Source organism: Trematomus bernacchii, unplaced genomic scaffold (assembly GCF_902827165.1).
Source record: "Trematomus bernacchii unplaced genomic scaffold, fTreBer1.1, whole genome shotgun sequence".
Lineage (NCBI taxonomy): Eukaryota > Metazoa > Chordata > Actinopteri > Perciformes > Nototheniidae > Trematomus > Trematomus bernacchii.
In genome coordinates, this window is record NW_022988098.1 from 6,703,725 (window position 1) to 6,721,482 (window position 17,758).

General features: G+C 39.8%; 2 protein-coding genes across 2 annotated transcripts; one reads left to right on the forward strand and one right to left on the reverse strand.

Moving 5' to 3' along the window:
- Window positions 1–274: 274 nt before the first annotated feature.
- Window positions 275–10,196, reverse strand: cdk5rap1 (CDK5 regulatory subunit associated protein 1). Its single transcript, XM_034121954.1, has 13 exons — window positions 9,737–10,196; window positions 9,382–9,485; window positions 9,272–9,306; window positions 8,512–8,612; window positions 8,219–8,429; window positions 7,427–7,547; window positions 6,373–6,603; window positions 6,018–6,115; window positions 5,850–5,905; window positions 3,191–3,321; window positions 2,937–3,086; window positions 1,548–1,688; window positions 275–790 (listed from the first exon to the last, which is right to left on the reverse strand). Exons 1-13 carry the CDS (start codon window positions 10,014–10,016, stop codon window positions 665–667), a joined length of 1,785 nt encoding a protein of 594 aa, XP_033977845.1. The 5' UTR covers window positions 10,017–10,196; the 3' UTR covers window positions 275–664.
- Window positions 10,197–12,354: 2,158 nt separating this feature from the next.
- On the forward strand, window positions 12,355–16,725 carry ghrh (growth hormone releasing hormone). Its single transcript, XM_034121757.1, has 6 exons — window positions 12,355–12,410; window positions 12,625–12,715; window positions 14,892–14,987; window positions 15,620–15,724; window positions 16,380–16,505; window positions 16,592–16,725. Exons 2-6 carry the CDS (start codon window positions 12,639–12,641, stop codon window positions 16,602–16,604), a joined length of 417 nt encoding a protein of 138 aa, XP_033977648.1. The 5' UTR covers window positions 12,355–12,410; window positions 12,625–12,638; the 3' UTR covers window positions 16,605–16,725.
- Window positions 16,726–17,758: the final 1,033 nt, after the last annotated feature.

The following is a 17,758-nucleotide window of genomic DNA, read 5'->3' on the forward strand; positions in this document are numbered from 1 at the left end:
GGCGGGAGATTAATGTGATTGGTTGTTGGTCGCGCGCCAGACACGCCCACCACCGGCAAGCTTCAACGCAACACTGCCGTGTGGACGTACCGTAAGTCTGCCTTCCCTTGAATATAAACACACTTTACAGGACTTAGTTCATTGTGCTCAAAGCCCCTATGAAACACATTTGAAAAACTCACCAGCAAAATGTCTCTTTCCAGAAATCAAGACCCAGTTACTTAACATAATCCACAGACATTGTTGTGAGCGGTTTGTTGTCGGAACTATTTTCTTTCTACCAAATTACACGTGCCAATGTGATGAAAGAAGCTTGCATCGACTCATGGACAAGAAGCTGGTGCTCAATCGTTGATGGGTGAAGTTAGGTTGAAAGAAAATAGTTCCTCCATTAATCCGCTCACAAGAATGTGTCATTATTTCTGAATAAAGACACTGCTCTTTAGTTTTTCCAAATATAATAGCTGTATTAGAGAGTCGTCAGCTCAATATGTAAATAAACACACTTAGTACTGACAGTTTAAATAACATATTGCAGTTTTAATAACTATTACAGCAGTCCAATGTGACCAAAAGTCCATGAAAAACAGCCTTAGTGTGTCTTCCCAAAAAAGACGGCGGGGCTCTAGCTCCCCCATCTTTCCAGTGGTTTCTCTTGTTTCCATCATGGGCCTGTGTCGGTCATGGTTGTGTTTGAGGACACATGTTCATCGTAGTTCTTCACCGTCTCTCTCAGGGAGCTGTGACTGAGGGCTCGGCCTCTCAGGCTCTGGGAGTTGGCCGACAAAATCTATATCAGAGACACAAACCATGAAGAGTGAGTGATTGAATGATGAATGAACCAGATAATGCCTTAAAATATTTGTTTCATTCTTTAATCTTAGCATGCTTAAGCTTGTTTATAATGGTTGGTTTGTTACAGCAGTAGCAGAATTCATGATAATACATGATTGTATTAAACACTGGAACACCTGTGTATTTTTCATTTTAGGATAAATAAAGAAATGATTTCAAACCAAATGTTTTTAATCTCCATCTTTAGGTAAATGTTCCCGATCTTTGAAGTAAAGCCTGACAGTAACATGGGTTTAAAGGGTGATAGCAATATAACTTGTTCACCATAAACACAAATCACACGTGAAATCTTGAAGTGTTTCTCGATAACATTAAATAATCATGACTGAAGGTAAATCTGTAAATCTGCCTCTTTGGGACAGTGAATGTGTTGGGAATTGACAGGGATCAAACGACAAATCATTAGCCATCCGATTGTAATTCAAATGTTTTCAAAACTTGATAGAAATCGAGAAGCTGATTGGAAAAATAAGATATCAGGGCTTTTAAATGAGGTTATTAAATCATTTGGATATACTGATTACAGCCAGTGAGTGGGACATGTTATTGTTTCAAATACACCTAAAAGTGCTTTCTGATGGAAATACTACAGTGTCAAATGCATCTCTGGCATGTACCAGTATATCTGTAATGATCATCTGTCAAGCTCTATTTTAAAGAAAATGTCAAGTGTGTTGAAGATGTATCTGTACCTCCACCAGCACGTAGTCTCCAGCGCTGATCGGTGCTCTGTTGGATTCTGCAGACTGAACAGCAACTTCCTCTTTGGGGAAAATGACTTTGGTGTTTCCATCAGTTCTCCCACTCAGGTCATTGGCAGATCTTTTACTCTCCTGCATGAACAGAAAGCGGATAGCAAAGAAGAGCTCAGTTATTCTATGGTAACCCAGTTATGAGGTACAGGTCAAGTACTTCCATCTATGGTGAGCATTTTGTCAAATATCAATGCCAGTCACCCACAGTTGTTGAAACCTTTCACTTAAAACCACAAATATGAACTTCATGGTGGTGCTCGATGAAAAGTCAGGGGATTATTACATATACACATTTTTTTAATTACGTTTTGTTATGTTCTTTACCAAAGACATTTCAACATGTAGCTGCAGGAGCTGGGGTCCAAACCGCTGCCACTCTGATTGGTAGACGCTCATTTAATTTGTGGAAATCTATCTAAGAGAGAGCTGCAGGGAAATGTATTTCTGACGGCTAACCTATAAATTACCATCGCTCTGGTTCCCTTGATTTTAAAACAATGGTATTTTTCCATTTGATGTTTGATAATTGCAGAAAATAAGCTTTTAGGCAAAGAAACATTTATGACTAGAAGCAAGATACTCTTGACAAATGAATGACTTTTACATTTTAAGGTGTCTTTCTGCCTTATATATATATATATATATATATATATATACACGCAAGGTAGAAAGGATGGGGGGACTTTGGTACGAGGGAACCAGAGGTGCAAAAATGCTGACTCACTCCTTCATTTGTATACAATATATACAAATGAAGAGTTAGGGTTCTTGAAAAGAGGGAAAACAGGGTGCAGTCTGGGTAAGAAAAGAGAAACTAACAAAACTATGAAGCTGTGTCATGTGTGCAGTACTAGTGGAGATTAAACCACCCAACCTTTGATTGGTAGACGCCCATTTACTTTGTGGAAAACAGTCTAATAGCCAGCTGCAGGGAGACCAACCAGGAAGTTAACCAATGGGATTTTTCCATTAGATTCCAGATTTTTGCAGAAAATAAGGGGAAAATGGGAAAATAAACATTTATGACACTTTAGCGAGATAATCTTCACAAATTAAAGATTTTTTTATTGAAGATGTCTTTTGTTGGCTTCATGCCTTTGTCATATAATGCAGCCAAAGATTGACAGGATTGGGGGACTTTGGGATGAGGGGACCAGAGATGCAAAAATGTTGAGTTAGGGTTCTTGTAAAGCGACCTTGGGTCCCATGAAAGGCACTATATAAATCTAAGCTATTATTATTATTATTATTGAAAGAGGAAGAACAGGGTGCCGTCCGGGTAAGAAAAGAGAAACTATGAAGCTGTGTTATGCGTGCGGTACTCACCCCCTCCACCAGGACGAGATGTTTGCTGCCCACCAGAGCAGCGTTGACCCTCGTCGCCTCCTCCCTGAAAACTGTGATACACTCCTGCAGTCTGCGCTGCTTCACCTCCGCAGGAACGTCATCCTCCAGACGGTGGTAGGCCTGCGTTTTCTGAGGAAGGAAACCACAAGGACGGTAAGGTTAGAATCTCGATCATTTAAGGAGCGACTGAAGAGAACAGCTTGGATTGAATTATGAAATGGCACGTTACTGACTTTCCTCATGCTGTAGGCGAACAGGAAGCCCACGTTGTAGCCCACCTCTCTGATCAGAGACAGAGTCTGCAGGTGGTCCTCCTCCGTTTCACCGCAGAACCCTGAGATGAAGTCACTGCTGAGACTCACCTCTGAAACACATTAACACAATCATTTATTAAGACGACGAAAATAAGAAGGAAAAGGCCCTTTAGGTTACATTATCAGCCAGGCTTCTCCACACAGGAGGAGATAGCTGGGATTTAATAAATAAAATGTATTTTATGAAGTCAGGCAAGTGTTATCATAAGATATTACTCATAGTGTTACCTAAAGACGTGTGACTAATGAACAAAGCTGTAAGTAACAAATATAATTGACTTATAATCTCATAAAGTAAATAAAGGAGTCCAATGGAGGCGCTTGAGGCAGTGTGTGTGGGAGAGAAAGGGAACACGGTGATTTTAGCCTTTGTAGACCCTTTACATGCACTGAAGAGTATCCAGCATGAGCTGAGAGACAAGTTGAGGAGGGGCATAGATTCCTACAGGAAGAAGCTGGAGACTAAGGTGCCGTTTACACGAGGACAAAACGGCTTGTATCTGCATAGTTTCGCGTGCGTATAGCCCCATTATTTACACGAGGCCGATAGAAACGGACCCCACAAACGATAACGGGTCCCAAGGTGGATAGATTTGCAAACTAAACGCTCTGGGGGGTCAAACGAGTCCGTGTAATCACCTCTATACGAATATTTCCTGAAAAAATAATGATAGCCCCACCTCTCCCCGCCTCTGCTGCTCACTGCTGTAGCATGGCCAGTAGCCATCTGTAACGATCAACTATCAAAAATAGCTGTGTTAATTAAACGCACAAGGGGTTCTTGAATGAAATAATATTATAAAAGGCAAACCAGAATTGTTAACGCCCAATATACTCCTTAAACAAAATAAACAGAGTCAGATTTCATGCATTGATCCATTATATTGACAATTTTCCAGCCAAACAACACAAACAAAATTAAACAGTCCGCTCTGCGATACACCAAAATTGTCTTTACTGCCTAATCCAGGCCATTATTGTTCATTGCTCAGCCGGTGTTTGTAGAGAATATCTCTCTTTCTGAGCGCGTCCTCTCCACGGAGACGTGCTTCTTGGTCGGTCGATGCAATATCCACAGATTCGGTTTCTTTCAGTTAACTTCCCCGTTGCATTTATCCATATGCTGAGGAAATTACTATATCCCGCTGAATACCAGCAATCGCCACACACACTTCCTCCTGTCAGTAGCTACTGCTAGTGCTACTGCTACTGACCATGCTACAGATATTAGTGCAAAATCTACAGCTCCTCTACCACAACCATCAGCAACAAGTGGACATGGAGAATTACATGAACTACATGTTGCTAAATACACCGCGGGGCATAAACAGAAGGGTAGCCATGGCAACATTGCTCCGGGCTGCTCCGGGGTCTTCTTCGCTGCTTTTGGTGTATTTTGTGGCGGAAGTTACAGCGCCACTTACAGTCCCGGCATATGTACTACAGCGTGTCCAGCGTTTCCAGCGGTCTCGTTTGAACAGACACGTTAAATGAAACGAATGCATGTGAACGGAAGACTTTTTTGAAAACGCATACTGTGCATAAACGCAAACGTTCCCGTGTGCACAACGCCTGACTGTGGGCACCCTGGAGAGGGCCAACAAGCTGAACACCTTCTTCAATAGGTTTAGCTCTCCGCCCGTTGCTGTCTCCTCCACTTCTCACCTCACCTCCTTCTGTCAGCATCCCCCCTCTGCTCACCACCTCCACTTCACACCTCTCCTCCACCACCCAGCCTGGCTTCTGCACCCCCCCTCTGCTCACATTGCCGCTGACCCCCCCCCCCCCCCCTCTGCTCATCTTGCCTCAGACCCCACCCCCTCTATCCCCCCTGCCATCAAGCCCCCCCCCCGCTTCACTGTGAGCACTGGACAGGTCCAGAGACAGATGGAAAAACTCCACCAAGGCAAGGCTGCTGGCCCTGATGGTATCAGCCCCAGGGTCCTGAGGACCTGTGCCCGCCAGCTGGACCCTTTTGAAGCTGTGGTGGAGAGGAGGACACTGAACAGGCTGTTGTCCATCATGGATAACCCCACCCATCCTCTCCACCTGCAGCTGGACAGTCAACGGAGCTCCTTCTCCAACAGACTGCTGCAGCTCCCCTGTCTCAAGGACAGATACTGGAAAACATTCCTGCCCACTGCAATAACTCTGTACAACAAATCACCTCTGGCTGGAAGAGAACTCTCTGCTCCATAGTTTCTCTTGGAATTAAACCACGTTGTACATTTTACTCGATAATCTGTTCAATATTTATACTCCATATTACATAATGTCATATATTTTGAATATATATATATATTTGTATATATAATATCTGCATGTATATTTTATATTTTATTTTATTTTTCTTTCTATTCTTGTATATTTTGTAGTTTTGTTTTATTGTAAAATGCCTTTTATGCTGCTGTAACAACAACAATATCCCAATTTGGGATCAATAAAGTACTATCTATCCATCTATCTATCCATCTATCTATCTATCTAAAACCTTCATAACACACTACAGGAAAGGAAAAACCCAAAAAGCAGAATAGTGTCTCTTTAAAGTAACAATATATTATTATACATATCTTACCTGGGACAATTCTCCTGATGTTCTGGACAAGATCAAGGTAGGCCTCTCTAGTGTAGCTGCGTATTTCATAAGAGAATACATTTTATTAAACAACTGACATGTTTAAGAGAGCTCTCCCACATCCTTACAAACCAAATTGCTTTGATGATTTAGTTTGAGTTATCTTACCCACGACGCATTGCTTTGAGGACCTTGCTGCTGCCGCTCTGAGCCGGGAGGTGGATCTGTGTGCAGATGTTCCCTCGCTCCGCAATCAGATGAAGAACCTTTGAAAACACAGAGCACATTAGGACGTCTGTACACTGCACACAACAAACCCTATATAACACACTACAGGAAATGGAAAACCCGACAAAGCATAATAGGGCCTCTTTAATACATTTCATCTATGCTCATCTGTACATTTCTCCTTAATTCACCCACGGTTGTAATGAGATAACTCCTCATTTGCCTATTTAAAGGCTCTAAAATCAGCTGTTCAACCCTATTCACCTTTAATGTGTTCAGTTGAGTGATAATGTACCTCATCGGGGAAGTCTTTGGGGTGAGGGGAGGTGAACCTGACCCTCATGTCGGGGTCGATGCGGGACACTCGGTCCAGCAGGTCAGAGAAGCGCAGGCCTCCCTCTTTCCTCCTGTAGACGGTCTGGAAGCCCTCGCTGAGCCGGGTCGCCCCCGAGCTGCAGAGCTGATCCTCCGACGCGTCTCTGTAGCTGTTCACGTTCTGACCCAGAAGAGTCACCTCCTTCACGCCCTGAGGACAACACACACACCATGTACATGTTAGTGACGGAGAGCAGGGATTAGTTCATCCACTAATATATGCAACTCTGGGAAGAATAAGAAAGGACTGCAGAAATCTCAGTGTCTTATATTTCTGACCTTCTTGTCCCTTATTCTGCTGAGCAATCACTGCTCTTCATTTCAACTTACTACTTTAAATCCAGGGGATAGTTTTCATTCATTGAGCCTTTTCAGTGGCAGCTCCTAGGCTCTGGAATTCCCTAAGACCCCTTTCTTTCTTTTAGGTGTTTGCGGTTAATGTATAAATCATTAAAACAATTATAAAATGTGCATCTACCCTAATGTTAACTCAATTAAACCAAAAAAAAGTATGACCATTATGCTATAAAATGTCTGATAACGTAAAACTTCTGATGGATGATGTAATATTATTTTCATGTTAAGTCCAGAGCTCAAAAATGTTGTGTTTTCAGATGTAATACATTGGTATTTTGCACATTTCACATCACCGTTTTGCAGAATGTTTGAGGAAAGGCCCTAGCATTGCTCTCAGAATCAGAATCAGGTTTATTACCAGGTAGGTTGACACGTACGAGGCATTGGATTTGGTGTCGTGGTGCATACATAAAAGTAAAACAAAAATTAAAAACACAGGTAGAGAACTAGAAAAATATTAAAAATAATAAAAAATAGAGTAAAATATAACAGTATTTACATAGAAATGGAATGGAATAAAATATGGAATAAAAATCGGCAGTAATAAAAAAAGAAAACAGTGCATGTCTACTTGTAATAAAGAGGTGTGCAGCTGTATTTGTTCTGTCAGCTCTTGCCTGGTCGGAGAGCATCCGGACCTCCTCCAGGATGGAGCTGACGGGGCGACTCCTCTCCCTCCCCCGGGTGAAGGGGACGATGCAGTACGTGCACATGTTGTCACAGCCGCGCATGATGGAGCTGCCGGCAGGAAGACACAGGAAGTCATCAGAATCAGAATCCCTTTATTAGTCCCACAGAGGGGAAATGTACGTTGTTACAACAGAAAAGAGCCAAAGACAGCTTAATGTTACCTAAGAAGCATGCATACAAAATTATTAAAGATTACAAAAATTATGATAAAAAAAGTTACACAATTTACAAAATACACATCCTGTCACAGTTCTGAGGATTTAGCAGCCAGGTATACATTGCACATTTTTTAACGGCATATTTATATATTGCATATATTTCACATAGTTGGTGGTTAACAACAAGGAGTGTTATAGTATGTGTTGTTGTGTGTGTGGGGGTCTACCAGGGGCCGTGGTCAAAGTTACCTTTGTCATCAATATCTCTGAGTGTGTGATACAAACAGGAAGACTGAAATGCCGTTTCTCACCATCCCAAAGATTAAAATATATAAGAAATTGTATTTGTGTGCAATGACCCGGAAGGACCTACAGTAAGTGTCAGTCATGATAAGAGCCGTTTGGATTCTCTACGATAGGAAAGGAGCTTCAATGCTTCCTTTATAATCTCCTTACTTAGGAAACACTGGACCATCCTTAACGAAAGGAAAGGAGATAATGCTGTCCCAATAGATAAAAATGACAATATTATGTGGATATGAATCCTCCAGAAACACTCACACAAAAGCACTGTTCCCGTGCGTGGTGTGGTGGACGGGCATGATGTCGGCGTAGGTCTCCTCGAGGGACAGCAGCACGTTGCTGGCCTGCTGCCCTCCGTCAGCGACCGTCAGCAGGCGGGGGAGGTCTCTGTAAGCGTCTGGACCGGCAAGGACGTCCACGAGCTTCTCCCGCTCCAGGAGCTCCGTCTTCAGCCTCTCTGCCATGCAGCCTGCACAAACACAGCCATTATTATATATCTCATAGTCTCTGTAAGAGTGTGAAAATGGCTTGATTTCAGTCAACAATCTTACCTAAAATCCCGATTTTCATTGGAGCGAGGCTCTTTTTCCGTCTCTTCTTCATGGCTGTTAGTTGTTTTAGTCTGTTCCAAATAGTTTGTTCAGCTTTTTCTCTGTTAAGAAAGAATTTGGTTAATTAGTTAGGAATCGTATTTAGTTTGAATGGTTGTATGGAAGCCTTGAAATGCCAATTGTAGTTAGTCAGGTTAACCCTTATGCCTCACTAGGGATGATAAACGGTGTAGACAAAATACCCACACTAAGAACTTAAAGGAGGACAAGAATATTCCCAAAAAGTTGTAGATTTGTGTTTTAGTTTGCAATGTGGGTCATTTTCCTGGTTTTCCTCACAACAATAAAAATACATAAATTGAAATATCCCAGACCGTGAATAACTGTACATAGAATTGATTTATTTTTCCAATGTCCAAAACAATGTTGCCATTATATTAACTCACTGACATGGAAAGGGTTGAAATTCATACAAATGTTTGGTGGATATCATCAGAAGTGAAGTTGGTTAATGGATTAAACTCAGTTACATTTACTATTTGCTAATCTTCTATTTCATGTCTTATCTACATGCTGCTGTGACGAAAAACATTCCTAAATAGGGATCAATAAAGTATACCGAATCTAAGTGGTAAATACTCAAATATCACATTTTATGGCGGGTTGTTTTTTTTATCAGAGGACAACTTTTTTTCATAGTGAGGCATAAGTGTAACATTTAAAACAGCATTTTTCAGGTTATTCCATGACATTGTCTTACCTTATGGAGCATGTCACTAGGAGAACAACGTCTGCCTGTAAGCAAAACAATATAATTAGTTAACCGTGTGGACATAAATGGTGTTCAATTGTTTTATTTCTCTTGAATACCTCATTTAACTCCACTGTGCGGAGGTATCCCTTCCTCTGCAGGATGGACCAGGCTATCTCTGTGTCGTTCACATTCATCTGACACCCATAGGTCTCAAAATACACTGCGATGGGAACACAAATACCCAGTTCAACAGTGATACCACTGGAGACATTTAACGTTTAGTTTTAATACTTTTTATTTATTGGATTCATTAAACAGATGCACTTTGTTCAGAATACCAACACATGTTTTTACATATACCATAGGTAAATCACATCAGGGAAAAACTAAGATAAAACAAAAATACAAAGGAAAAATGTACATAACCATTACCAAACATTTAAAATTAACTCATTGGTGATGCAGACACACCTTTCCTTGAGTTGCCCATCTCCAGGTCCTCAGAGAGATAGCTGTGATTATCATAGAGATCTTCATCTGCAGCAAAGCTCTTCTTCACTGAGGCTCCTTTGATAAAATCCTGAAAGCTTGGACCACAGGATAACTGACTCTTGAACGCATCTACATTTGTCTTCGTCTCCTTGGAAGTCACACTAGTGTTAGCTAATTTAGAACAATATCTGGGTCTAACACCTCTGTGGGATCTCCAGTGTTGCAGGATAGTAAACATGGGTTTCCTGAGGGACTCCATGCTCAGTTAGCTAATGGTAGCTACAGGAGCTTTGCAGCTACTGTAGGATTTAGCTCTGACTGAACCACCATGTAGTTTAGTTAGCTACTCCTAACATTATTTAGTAGCTTACTGCATGTATAATCTTTTTAAATAAATGACCGTGTTAGTGCTAGCTGAGTTGAGTAAATGTCATTCACTTCTCATGTGTGGCCAAAGATGTCTTCGTACCAAGAGGAATATCTGCCATTTCCAAGATGTCATTATTCAACCAGGAAATAACATTGAGCTGTTAAAAACAATAGGCGAAAAGGTACATTTGTATGAACATGTATAGCATAACTACCTCGATTTTAATGAATAACATTTATATTTGATAGTAGTCGGCTTTATTCAGGTACACGGGCATAAAACGGATGCAATGTTAATGTGTTTTGTTGTTGTTGCATTATACAGATATGCCGTCGTGTCAGGGGAAGACAATTCAGTATTTTCTCGAGGCATCTTCATTATTAAAATGTTTATTCATATTCTGAAGTTCATTGTAGTTAAGGAATACGGTTAATGTTGAGAAAACGGTGCTGTTTAACAAAGACGGAAGTAACCGGCAGGGACTCATCTTGCATCTCCAGAATCCGTTAGCCAAAGATGTCCCCAAGTACGTCCATCTTCAGGGTCCGTCTACAAAAACCTCTTAGCGTAAAACATAGTTCCGCAAGTCAGCAGAGGCTTCACAGTGAGTTTTTAATAAATCAACTCCTGGAAACTTAGTAGTGATAGAAACATGTGACACTTTTTTAACTCAGGCCAAAGGGGAATAAATAATAATGGTTATTAACTTCTCAAACTATCCTAATGACATCATTAAAGGTAGGGTAGGTAATTCACTTCAGAAACACTTTTCGTTATATTCCATGGAATGCTCTTAACATCCCGATAGCAATGAATATATTAAATGCTTTGACAATAAATACATAAAAATATTTCATCTGTGGAAGCCGTGGTGCTGTAAAAAGCCCGACCAATCATCTGAGCCGGCCCGGCTAAAATAACTGGATGGGCTACCTGCCTGTCAGCCTTCCATCTGTGCACAAACTTATCTCGTGCCCTCATTGGTCATGTGCGCGTTCGTGTGTGTTGGAGGAGGGGCTCTGTAAGGAAGTCTGAAGGAAGGGGCAGATTTTTTCCGGTTGTGTACTTTCAAATTCTAGCACACTCGAGCTGGTTTCTCCATTTAATTCTTACTACCTTTAACTAACGTCTTTTCATTAGGAAAATGTAAAATACATAATCTATTTAAAATGTTTTTAAATAGCTGTGAATTCTTTATATTTCATACATAATCCAAACATTGGTTTAATGTCCAGGACACTATATATGTATCTATTTATTTTCTGGTTTCAATGTATTTGTATTTCATTGAGAGGCAACAGTTGTACACCCTTAATGCATAAGATAATGAAATGGCTGTCAAAATTACTACTAAATTCATTTTCCTACATATTGTGTAAACCATATATCATTCTGTAATATATATAATAATCATTTTGTTTACATTATTTGTTCTCAATCTTAGTTTTTTCTTTCATTTTTGTCCACATGGCCAACCATTTGTTACATACTGTGGACGGTCCCCTCAGGAGCAATTTGGGGTGAAGTGTCTCTCCCAAGGACACAACGACATGCTGACTGCAGTGGGACTCGAACTTGATCTCCCCTGATTCGAAGATCAGGGCACTATCCCACTGTGAGCCACAGCCTCCACATTTAGATTATCCTACTCGTGTTACTCAATCCTGGCATTACAAAAAAAACAACTTTAATTTGAAAGGGATAAATAGAAATCATACTACTTCCCTGCATGGCTTCCACCGGATTATGGACATCCTCGTGGATTCATCTTCTTATTATAGACACATGCATTTCCAAACATTTGGTCTACCTATACTGTAAAATGTATTATCTCTTTGATTTACACACGGCATCTATTTCACGTCTGTCCGTCCTGGGAGAGGGATCCCTCCTCTGTTGCTCTCCCTGAGGTTTCTCCCATGTTCCCCTTTAAACTGTGGGTTTTTCTCTGGAAGTTTTTCCTTGTACGATGTGAGGGTTTAAGGACAGAGGGTGTCGTATTGTGTGTGTGTGTGTGTGTGTGTGTGTGTGTGTGTGTGTGTGTGTGTGTGTGTGTATGTGTGTGTGTGTGTGTGTGTGTGTGTGTGATGATGATGTGTGTGTGTGATGATGTGTGATGATGTGGGATGTGGGAGTGACAAGCAGCTACAGGTTCAGTATAAACTGACCATGGACGTAGGGATAACAAACAGTCCAACCTTTTCCTGGCAGTGTGAAATGATGACAGCGGAGGGCTCCAAATAAAAAGGACCTGCAGGGACGCTCAGAAGTGACTCCAACAAGGTAAATTCAATTCAATGTGTAGATGTAGTGTCAAAGCTTGGACAATTCCCACATTTTTGTAGATGAAATACGTTCCTTCATACATCTCTGCCTGCTGTAACTTCAGAGCCTCCTGCAGAGCGATGAGTCTGTTTCAGGGAAACTGTGGCTTCAGCGTTTTTTCTAATGTAATTTCTACTCCTGTCATTTATTCTGGCTGTCCCTTCTTCTCCAGGACGCACTGTGAGGATGGAGAAAGCTGTGCTGCTGCTGTTTTGTTGCCTGGTCATGTCTTTATCAGGCTCCCCGCTCTACCCATCCATTAGGTAAGTCCTCACACATTTTACTTACATTATTTACCATCAAATTATTTTCTTTAGTGTTGTTCACATCTTTTAGGACTGGTAAACTCAGCTGTTAAGATGGGAAGATGCCCAACGATAAAGATAACAAGATGTTAATCATAAATGGTTTCCCAGATTCAGAGAACAGCTGATGTGGTTAGAAAGCGTCATCAAGTGAAATGGACAACATCTTTTAAACATTTCAAAGCAGAAAACTAACACCTGGACCCAATTTGAATAATTCTGGGGATAGCTAAACATGCAACAATTAAACTGGCACACCAACGCTTCCTGTCATACTTGAAATGTATCCCAACAGAGTCCCACCATTGAAATGATATGACTCACAGACCTGATGGGCACACCTCGAGGGAATCTGATTTCTGATTAAACACAAGTTAAAAATATTTTTTGATGTGAGGCAACCTGAACAACGGAGATGAATCTTAACTGCAATCTGGGGAGGGGGAGATAAGGGAGAGAGAGAGGCTGCTCAGGGATAAGAGGTGTTTCTATAAAAGCATTTTCTCTTTTCAATATTTTAATATTTTAAGTTAAGCACCAAAAGTATGTACATTAATGTGATTGGATTTTTCAAAATGTCCTGTTGTTATTAGAGTTTTAAATGGTAGAAGTATTGCTGATCTTTTGTTAATTTAGTTGTATAAATCATTATTAGACATTTTGTTGTTATTTGGTGCTATGTAATAAAAAAAATGACCATTATTTTATGTTTTCAATTATTGTTATTATTATTTTATTATTACTGTTATTATTATTTTTGTTGTTATTGTAGATGTTATTAGTAGAAGTAGTATTATTGATATTATTATTTTTAATAAAAAATGTGCCTGACTTCACTATTAATATTATTATTATTTTATTATATTATTATTATTATTATTATTGTTATTGTGGTTTTTGGTATTCATTTTTGGTTTTGTCCTCATTTTTCACTTTTCTTTTATTTATTTGATTTAAAAAAAAATCTATTTTATTTCTATGCATTACTTTTCTCTTGTGTCTTTTGAAATGAAATGTGTTTAAATGGAAAATAAGCACAATAAGATGGACCTTTATTTTAAAGCAGCAACAGAGTGAGGGTGAAAAACAGGACAGTACGGATTCACAAGAGGATAAAGAAACTAAAAAAATCCTTATAAGTAACTTTTAAAACGAGATATCACAACAATCATTTAATGAACATATTTACATATTGGACATGGATTGTTAGATATATTTACGTGTATATGTGCAGATGCCATTAGTAGCCTACAAACAGTGCAGATTGTATTATATGTACACATCCATGTCTTGATTCCTCTCAATAAGAAAGGATTTGATCCAGACAATGTACAGAATGTACACAAGAGGACAACTGAAGGTGAAGGACAGGGATTGAGCATTGTGTCGGGCTGAAGGAGCTGGATGTTCATTTCTCTGCGTCTGAGGCTCTCCTCGTGTCAGAGCGCTGCCCTCTGCACTTGTTATGCTAACGAGGGTCAAGATGTGCGCATTAGTCACTGTGTTGAGTTCACGCAGGACTTTAATTACAGCGTCCTGCTGCGTCGAGGCAGCAGAATAAATCATCCTGAGAGAGAGACAGAGCATTTTACTGTGGGACTGAGGATATTGTAATAATCAGACTTTGAGTATATACACTTTGGGGAAGTGGTTTTATTTATTAAGCTCCAAAAGGATTGAAATACCTAGAAATATTACAGAGGTAGACCTTTTTAAGTGACAGCAACAGCTTTAATTATTAATATCACCTTCCTATTGGTCTGTATTTTTCATTGTAGTAATAATTATAATAGTATTTATTAATGGTGTCTTATTTCTGTCTCACTTGTTAGCTTTTGGATTTGATTGAATTTTGTCTACCTTTATTAATATTATTATTATTAGTATTGTTTGTAATTATTTTCATTTATGTTATTTGCTTATTTATTTATTAGATGTTTTTGTTATTACTATACTTATTATGATTATTACTATTATTATTATTATTATTATTATTATTATTACACTCATTTACGGAAGGAAAATTACTTTTTAATATTTTATTGTTATTTGCTTTCAAAGCATCTTTGAGCACTATGAAAAGTGCTATTTAAATATATGTATTATATTATTATTATTTGTTATTATTCCTCAGGTTTGGAAGAAGGGACACCTCCATCCTGATGACGTCCTCTTTAAAGCATCCAGCAGATCAGCTGGAGGAAGACTCAGGAGAGCCAGCGGGGTCACGGTCAGTTCCTTAATACAGGGCGTCTTACTGTACATCAAATACACACTGTTGTCACAATAACTTGTTACCGGCACAGATACATGTAAGTATATTTAACAATCTGGACTCAAATATGTATATATGTTCATTTAATTCATTTCTTATTTCGACAGTTACTCATCATTTGAATTTGAATTTCATCTTTAATTGTATAAATCTTGTGTGAATCAGTATTGTCATGTTTTTCACTCACTCTGTTGCTGCTTAAAGTCCACGGGGATTAATAAAGTTCCATCTTATCTTATCTTATCTGATAAAAAATATGGCTTAAAGAGTTGGTTTACCAAATTACAAAAAACCTAGTTAGATTTGTTTTCTAAGATGTCTGCCTCCACCCCGACACAGTAGAGGTCAACAGACCCACAGTCATCTGCATGTCCCTTCAGATACAGGTGTAAAGGTCACTGTGAATCATCAGCTCCAGAGAAAGGTCAAATCTGAACCATCTGATAGGCTGTTGAAAACATTTGCTTGTTTGTAACTGGACTGTAGAACAGATGTGTTGTTTTCATGTTGCTCACTTTCTTTAATTCTAAAAGCCTTTCGAGACGACAGCAGCAATAACTCTCTCCTTGTGCTCTTTGTGTTTTTAGCTCGGGACGCCACGCTGACGCCATTTTCACCAACAGCTACAGGAAGGTCCTGGGACAAATCTCTGCCAGGAAGTTCCTTCAGACAATCATGGGCAAACGGCGGGGGTGGGTAGCACGAGAGGAGAGCAAGAGGGTGGTGCAGGAATGAGTCATAAAACCCGGGATATGAGTTAGCATTTTAGCACTTTCGCTCCCCTCGGAATCAATGGTTTTTGGAACAATGTTGGTACCTGAAGTAAGGTCTGTGCTTAACACAAGCTGAAGAGGTTACCTAGTTTTGTTCTACGACATAAAATACATCAGAGATTACCCCACTCGTGAATACCCGAAGCTTCTATGTGTCCTAAAAACGGCAGATGCTAACAAGTGGCTAAATTAGACTACTTAACGCCATATCGCCGAACATTAGCCGCCGTTAGCTTAGCGGTGTTTATGCGTAGCCATATGACCGTGATGTAGTTCCTTTAGAGACTAATGTTAGCTTTTTACCACAATTTTACACTTAAAAATCCTAACATTTGTTTAAATATGTAGAGTTTATCTTGTTGAACAAAACATGAAAGTATTATAAATTTGTGTTTGCCACATTGCTTATTTTCTGCAATTTCCAATGGAAAATTCCCATTGCTTTTTGTTGCTGGACTTATGCTAACTAACTGATCTACCTTAAAAATCACTGAACACTCCATGATGTCACACTGCTAGTGTGTGTTTTTAAGCACAGAAATACACAATGAACACAAGTGTTGTTTTCTCACAGTGATAAAAGTGAGAGCTACGTGAAGCGTCAGTCAGACATCTACGAAGGGACCTTTAAAGAAGATCTAACCTCCATCCAGAGCAACCAGAGATACAGAGGAGTGCACAGGAACATCATGAGACCCAGGTCAACAAATATTACACACTCTCAGTTCTATGGAATTATAACGTTGTGTTTATTTCTCGCTAACCTTGAGTCTTTGCTCTCCACAGACTGCTTAGTTGAGATCAGTGGATCGGACAGATTGAAGGCTGCCACTCCTTGCCAACTTCACTTTCCATAACCATCGCCGCTTGTTTTCCTTTACCTTCTTATTTAAAAATGTAAAGTTTATTGTCTTTTATTGAATTCCCATTAAAGCTTTGAAAAAAACCTGCAGCCCAGTTCATGACTTTGGGATAAATGGTGCGTTGTTATAGTTACATATTGTTTTCTATGCAAATGTTTTTTTGCTGCCTTAAAGGGGCCCTACTATTCTTCTTTGGGGTTTCCCTTCCCTGTAGTGTGTTCTATAGGTTTTAGTGCATGTAAATGGCTAAAGGCTAAAATCACTGTGTTCTCTCAAAAGGGAGTTTGTCTCCCACACTTCCATGACATTGTGACATCATTATGTAACACATTGTGCGTGATAGACTGAGGGGCGTGAGCAGTTGATCCGAACAGAGCTGACCAGATAACCAATCAGAGCAGACTGGGCTCTGGTTTCAGACAGAGGGTGAAAAGAGGTGCTGCAGCACAGACAGTATGAGAAAAATAAATAGCTTTTTGAACATTGAAGCATGCAGACATGTCCCAGTAGAGACACTAAATACTGATATGAACCTGAACATCAGCAGGAGAGGACTCTTTAAAGTAGAGACACTACATACTGATATACACCTGAACATCAGCAGGAGAGGACTCTTTAAAGTAGAGACACTACATACTGATATACACCTGAACATCAGCAGGAGAGGACTCTTTAAAGTAGAGACACTACATACTGATATACACCTGAACATCAGCAGGTGAGGACTCTTTAAAGTAGAGACACTACATACTGATATACACCTGAACATCAGCAGGAGAGGACTCTTTAAAGTAGAGACACTAAATACTGATATACACCTGAACATCAGCAGGAGAGGACTCTTTAAAGTAGAGACACTACATACTGATATACACCTGAACATCAGCAGGAGAGGACTCTTTAAAGTAGAGACACTACATACTGATATACACCTGAACATCAGCAGGAGAGGACTCTTTAAAGTAGAGACACTACATACTGATATACACCTGAACATCAGCAGGTGAGGACTCTTTAAAGTAGAGACACTACATACTGATATACACCTGAACATCAGCAGGAGAGGACTCTTTAAAGTAGAGACACTACA

What these genes read in the sequence shown, in the direction of transcription:
- cdk5rap1 (XM_034121954.1), bottom strand. Translation starts at nt 10,016, where the DNA reads ATGGAGTCCCTCAGGAAACCCATGTTTACTATCCTGCAACACTGGAGA. An exon ending in CTAGTGACATGCTCCATAAG is followed by an intron (nt 8,613 to 9,271) that starts GTAAGACAATGT and finishes CTTTCTTAACAG; the next exon opens with AGAAAAAGCTGAACAAACTA. An exon ending in GAGACTACGTGCTGGTGGAG is followed by an intron (nt 791 to 1,547) that starts GTACAGATACAT and finishes TCTCTGATATAG; the next exon opens with ATTTTGTCGGCCAACTCCCA.
- ghrh (XM_034121757.1), top strand. Translation starts at nt 12,639, where the DNA reads ATGGAGAAAGCTGTGCTGCTGCTGTTTTGTTGCCTGGTCATGTCTTTA. An exon ending in GGAGAGCCAGCGGGGTCACG is followed by an intron (nt 14,988 to 15,619) that starts GTCAGTTCCTTA and finishes TTGTGTTTTTAG; the next exon opens with CTCGGGACGCCACGCTGACG. An exon ending in ATCATGGGCAAACGGCGGGG is followed by an intron (nt 15,725 to 16,379) that starts GTGGGTAGCACG and finishes GTTTTCTCACAG; the next exon opens with TGATAAAAGTGAGAGCTACG.